The 6,551-nt window shown below is 39.5% G+C and overlaps 1 protein-coding gene across 1 annotated transcript in view; it reads right to left on the bottom strand.

Annotated features, from left to right (window-relative positions):
• Nucleotides 1-586: 586 nt before the first annotated feature.
• Nucleotides 587-6,551, bottom strand: part of PAK2 (p21 protein (Cdc42/Rac)-activated kinase 2) — a 98,213-nt gene continuing 92,248 nt past the window's right edge. Inside the window, exons 19-20 of the mRNA XM_008567483.1 lie at nt 2,192-2,329; nt 587-1,626 (exon numbers count right to left, since the gene is read on the bottom strand). Of these exons, the coding sequence (XP_008565705.1) occupies nt 1,540-1,626; nt 2,192-2,329 (225 nt within the window). The 3' untranslated portion in view covers nt 587-1,539. The remainder of the gene's footprint in view (nt 1,627-2,191; nt 2,330-6,551) is intronic.

Here is a 6,551-nt window from a genome sequence, read left to right on the forward strand (position 1 = left end):
GGTCACAGACCTCTTCTCTTTTTAATCTTTAAAATTAAAAAAGTATTGCTATCAACAAACATTTTATTTTTCTTCCTTCCTCCAGTTGTTTACATGAAAATTCTCTACTTATTTTTTAAAAAACCACTAAAGTAATTCAACATCTCAAATGATCCATGAATTCATCAAGTACTTTGTCATTTGAGTTCTTAGTAAAACATTGGCAATGGATTGGAAACAATGTAACATGATGTTACAAGCTGCATCTCTATTTTAGAGCTCAGTAAGGTTCATGTCTCTCACTGTCTCTGCTAGCTCCAAATATTTTTCTCCTTTAAATGGAAATAAAAGTTAACTTTTAAATTCTGACAATTCAATGGTTAAATTATTTGCTGGGGGGGGGGGGGGGGGGGGGGGGGGTGGATGGGGATTTTGGGGAGGAAGAAAACACTTTGAAAAAAATCAAAAAAAAAAAAAAAAATTAATTTTTTAATTTTGAAAAATTATTGTTTTATTTTTTTTGGGGGGGGGGGGGGGAGTGGTGATGGTGTTATGTGTGAGGTAAGAGAGTCAATTAAAAAGCAAAACAAAAAAACAAACCTAAACCTAATTGCAACATATACAGAAATTTATTTCCAAAATGGAGGGGGAAAAGGGGAGAGGAGAAGGTAGTGGCATTAACCAGAGTCATAAAGCCCAAGGTGGAACAAGAACAAATCACTTTGGTTCCTGAAACCAAATCTGAAGAGGAAACAGGCAGAAAGAAAGACAAAATTGTAAGAATGTAGAGTCAATGGGATTCTTTTTCTGTCTCAATGATTTAGTTATAAATATAGATTATTAGTCCTCTCTCTATACATGTAACAAATGCCAAATTTGCTACCATGAAATTTCTAAAATTGACTCTTTCACATTTGTTAAAAAGGTAAAAATCACATACTTTTTTTTCTTCCTTTCCTTCAGTTCAAATTCTGAACTGAAACATTAGCTGGTCCTCACCTCTGTACAAAGTTAAACCATATGGAACTCCTTTGCCAATATAAGGAGCTACAAAATTTCTATCACATTATAGCCTTGAACTTAGGCATGAGAAAAATTTCTCAAAGTGACTCAAAAGAAGTCAAGGAATAGGAGAGCTATGAAGGAGAGAGAAAAGAAGACTAGTAGATGAAACATATATTCTGAAAAACTCCAATCTGCCACTCAAGTATTGAAAAGTACCCCAAAAGGGACAATGAATGGGATCTATTACAATAAAGTCGGCAAAAAAAAAAATGCAAATCTCAAGCATGATAAATGGCCCTGACGGGCTGTCTGCTGAAAGACATAAGGCTAGTGATTCAGTCCACAATCCCTCTTGGACCCTAAAGAAGGGGTTCATATTTGAAAGTCATAATTCTTTTTGCCATTTACTCTTGGTTGTCTTCAAAGAACAGTAGTTTGCTTTTTTCTTCCATGTTATGCAGACCATCTCTCTAAACCCCAAAAAGAGTAATAATTTTCATATATTAAAATACTTCTTTTAGAAAATGGAAAACATATGAGGCCATGGTAATGATGTTAACGATTACTCTTCATTGCTTCTTTAGCTGCCATGATCAGTGGTGTCAAGCTAGATAATGGTTTGGCCAGTTTCAGGAAGGGATGCTGCCAGAAAGAATAGGAAAAATAAATGTATAAATGGTATTCATCAATTTAGAAACAGAATATTTTCTTTCTATTAAGCCCCCAAAACTACATTATAAATTAAAATTTATTTAATAAGCCAAACACATATTTCAATACCTACATAAAACAACATAATCAATATATCACTTTTACAGTTAAAAGCAGAGTTGTTTTATTCTCTTTTTCCTTTGGCAGCTGGCTGGTAATGGGGATCCAAACCCTTGATCTTGATGTTATAATACTGCACTCTAACCAAGTGAGCTACCTGGCTAGTCTAAGTTTATTCTAACATCATAAAATCTACAGTTATAGGACTCACAGATACACCCATGAAAGCAACAAACAGATCTAAGAATTGATAATATGCAGAAACTTATAATGCTACTATCAGAATTTTATTCCTAGCAGATAAAACCCTAAAATGCAACAGCTATCATACTGCTGGTAATTGATAGTGAAATATAATTATTAACCCTATGAAAACTTCCTGCTGGTTACTTAAAGAGTAAACTTTTTCCAAAAATGGCATCATTTCCAAATTTACCTGTAACAATTCTTTGGCTGAACCTCTTTTCTCCACATCCATTTCCAAACATCGATTTAAGAAATCCCGAAATATTGGGGAAAGTTTCTCTGGATTCTGAAGTTCTGGAGTTCCATTAGTTGCTATCAGGTACAAAGCCTAAAAACAGAAGAACATCTTGATATACCTAAGGTAGCTCAAGGAAGTGATAGAGCACTTTGTAAAGTTTATGGACGTCTTACTTCTTTAAAGACAATCACTATAAATACTAAAGTGATGTCGTTATGATCTCTACCCATGTATTTTTATTTATTTATTTATTTTTGGGTGGCTGGCTGGTACGCAGATCTGAACTCTTGACGGTGTTATCATCACCATGCTCTCCCAAGTAAGCTAACTGGCCAGCCCCTCTACCCATTTAGATTTGATATTTTCCTTTTATTTTTAGATGTTACATTTCCCTAAGTTCTTTTTCAAAAATCAGCTTCATCATTTTTGTTGTTGTTGTATTATAAATACAATATATATTGCTTTAAAAAACCCAACTAAAATACATAAAGGTATAAAGAAAAATGACCACAATCTCACCACTGACATATATAATGTCCTGTTTACTGTTCTCAAGCTTTTTTTCAAGTCCCACATATCACATTTCAAAACAGCAGATTTGTTAGAAGTTATCTCAGACTCATCATTACTAATAACTGATTAGTTCTACAAAATCATATTATTTTATTTTGCAGCTGGCCAGTACAGGGATCAAAACCTTCACCTTGGTGTTGTAACACTACAGTCTAACCAAGTGAACTAACTGGCCAGCCCATGTAGCCTTTTTAGACTTTCACTAAGCAACATGAATTTAAAGTTCTTCCATGTCTTTTTGTGGTTTAATAGATCATTTCTTTTTATTGATAAATAACATTATATGGATGTACTATAGTCTATAATTCACTTTTTGAAGGACATCTTGATTGCTTCTATAGTTTTTTTTTTTTTGAAAGATGACCGGTAAGGGGATCTTAACCCTTGACTTGGTGTTGTCAGCACCACACTCAGCCAGTGAGCGACACGGCCATCCCTATATGGGATCTGAACCCGAGGGCTTGGTGTTATCAGCACCACACTCGCCCGAGTGAGCCGAACCCGGGGCCTTGGTGTTATCAGCACCACACTCTCCCGAGTGAGCCACTGGGCTGGCCCAGCTTCTATAGTTTTTTGCAAGTTGTATATCGGTTTCTCTGTGGACGTAAGTTTTCAACTCATTTGGATAAATACCTAGCAGCACGTCTGCTGGGTCATATGTTAAGATTAAGTTTAGTTTTGTAGGAAAGTGCCAAATTGTCTTCCAGAGTGGTGCATTCCCACTAGTAATGAATGAGAATTCCTGTTGCTCCATATCCTCACCTCACATTTAGCATTGACAGTTTTTTCAACATTAGCCATTCTAAAAAGTATATAATGGTATCTCATTGTTTAGTTTAGAAATTCCCTAATTACTTAATATTGAGATCTTTTCATATGCTTATTTGCCATCTGTCTATCTTCTCTGGTGAGTTGTCTGTTCAGATCTTTTGCCCATTTTTAACTGGGTTGTTTGTTTTCTTATTGTTGTGCTTTAAGAGCTCTTTTTTTTTTTTTTTTTAAAGATGACCGGTAAGGGGATCTTAACCCTTGACTTGGTGTTGTCAGCACCACGCTCAGCCAGTGAGCGAACTGGCCATCCCTATATGGGATCCGAACCCGGGGCCTTGGTGTTATCAGCACCGCACTCTCCCGAGTGAGCCACGGGCCGGCCCTTAAGAGCTCTTTTTATATTTTGTTTTATTTTTTTCCAAAAGATGACCAGTAAGGGGATCTTAACCCTTAACTAGGTGTTGTCAGCACCATGCTTGAGCAAACTGGCCATCCCTATATAGGGATCCGAACCCATGGCCTTGGTGTTATCAGCACCACACTCTCCCAAGTGAGCCACGGGCCGGCCCTTCTTTTCATATCTCGGATCTAAGTACCTTATGAGCTAAGTGTTTTGCAAATATTTTCTTGTAGTCTGTGACTTGTCTTCTCATTCTCTTAAATGTCTTTCACAAAATAGAAGTTTTCTGGGGGGGAGGGGAGGGGGTGGCTGACCGGTATGGGGATCTGAACCATTGACCTTGGTGTTACAATGCCATGCTCTAACCAACTGAGTTAACCAACCAGTCCAGATTCTAATTTTAATAAAGTCCAATTTATCCTTTCATGGACTGTGCTTTTGGTGTTGTATCTAAAAAAACACTGCCACACCCAAGGTCATCTAGATTTTCTCCTGAATTATTGAAAAGTTTCTGCTGTATCACCAAAATGCCATAAAAAAAAAAGGGCACCTGGGGCCGGCCCGGTGGCGCACTGCTATAGTGCACCGCTTGGGAGGCGCGGCAGCGCTCCCGCCGAGGGTTTGGATCCCACATACAGACCGGTTCCCGCTCACTGGCTGAGCGAGGCGTGGGAGCGACGCCAAGGGTTGCGATCCCGTTTCCGGTCCCGGTCCGGTCCAGGGGCGACACTGAGGGTTGCAATCCGTTGCCGGACACGGAAAAAGACAAAAAGGAAAAAAAAAAAAAGGGCACCAATTTACACTCAAACCATCAGTGTATGAGTATGTCCATTTCCTTGTCACCTAAGATAGCTTCTCTCTTTTTTTCAAGTTCTGTGACACTTGCCCCAATTTTTCATTTAAAAAATCCATTCTAAGAAATCATCTCTGAGAAAGTAATTAATTTCAAGTTAAGATCATAAGATTTTTCTGAGCCTCCACACCTCCATCAGAAGGTATTAAGAGGGAAGGCCATAACATTAAGTACTCTTGTTAAGTACGACCACCACCACCAACTCACAATACTCACAACCTTCTCTCTACTTTGGGATAAATCTAGACTCTTCACCTTCATTCCTCCCTATTATTCCCCCAGTCTCTTCACTCTAATGCCCACGTGGCTCTGCAGGTTCTCACTTTCATTACATTTTCTTGCAGTGCTCTCTAGTGGTGGCTTTTTTCTCTCTCTCAACTCTGGGCCTGGAGATGGAGTAAGTGCTCTTTTGGCCCCTCATTGCTCCTTGAGATCTCTATGTCCCTCTTCCTCTGTAATTTCTGGGCCTTCAAAGGCATACCTACCATACCTTGTTCCAAACATCTACCAAACCCCAGGTCACTCACCATTACTCCTTCAAGATAATAGCTCCTCGCACACTGTTATCTCTACCATTTCTCCTGTCATAATTTGTGGCAATTTCAATAGCTACCTACATGGATGCTTGCTACAGTTCCTTGACTTCTGATGCTCTTGTCATTTAGCCCACCTTAGCCACACACATCAATGGTTATACCCTATACCTTATCAGTACCAATAACTCCCAACTCTTTAATCTGCTGCACTCTACCTCCTACCTTTTTCACCCCTAGCACCCCAACACGAGCAATCCTATGACTCCACTGGGACCTAAATCTTATTGACCATTTCAAGGACATCATTCCTTCCACATAATCAGTTCCTTGACCCTTTCTCACTTCACACCAATCACTTGGCTAAATGTGGTGAAAACTCCACCTACATAGCTAAGTATGGCAGGAGAAAAACATGTCCATGCCAACTGGCATCACTTAAAAATTCATATCCAGGGCCGGCCCGGTGGCGCACTGCGCTAGTGCGCCGCTTGGGAAGTGTGGCGGCGCTCCCGCCGAGGGTTCGGATCCCACATACAGACCGGTTCCTGCTCACTGGCTGAGCGAGGAGCGGGGGCAACGCCGAGGGTTGCAATCCCGTTGCCGGTCCCGGTCCGGTACGGGGGCGACACTAAGGGTTGCGATCTGTTGCCAGACACGGAAAAAGACAAAAAAAAAAAAATTCATATCCACTAAACTCATATGGCCCTTAGTGATACCAGCAATCATACTAGACTTCCCTATTACATTCACCCTCCTACTTTCCTTTTTCTCTTCCAGCATACCACATTATATTTAGTCGTCTTGTCTCCTTAGACTCCTCTCAGCTGTGACAATTTCTCCTTATTTGATAAACTTGACAGTTTTGAGGAGTACTAGTCAGGTGTTATACTGTAGGATGCCCCTCTACAGGAATTTGTGTGATGTTTTTTTCTTGATTAGACTGAAGTTATGGGTTCTGGGAATGAATATCACAGAGTTAAGAATGCCATTTTCATTGCATAATACCAAAAGTACATACTATCAACATGATTTAGGACTGTCTGTGCTGACTTCGCTGAGGTAATGCTGGTCAGGTTTCTCCACTGAAAAGTCTCCCCTTCACCCTTTACATACTGTGCTCTTTTTTTTTTTTTTTGTCTTTTTGTCTTTTTTCGTGACCAGCAACGGATCGCAACCCTC

Source organism: Galeopterus variegatus, unplaced genomic scaffold, assembly GCF_000696425.1.
Source record: "Galeopterus variegatus unplaced genomic scaffold, G_variegatus-3.0.2 Scaffold322, whole genome shotgun sequence".
NCBI classification, from domain to species: Eukaryota; Metazoa; Chordata; class Mammalia; order Dermoptera; family Cynocephalidae; genus Galeopterus; species Galeopterus variegatus.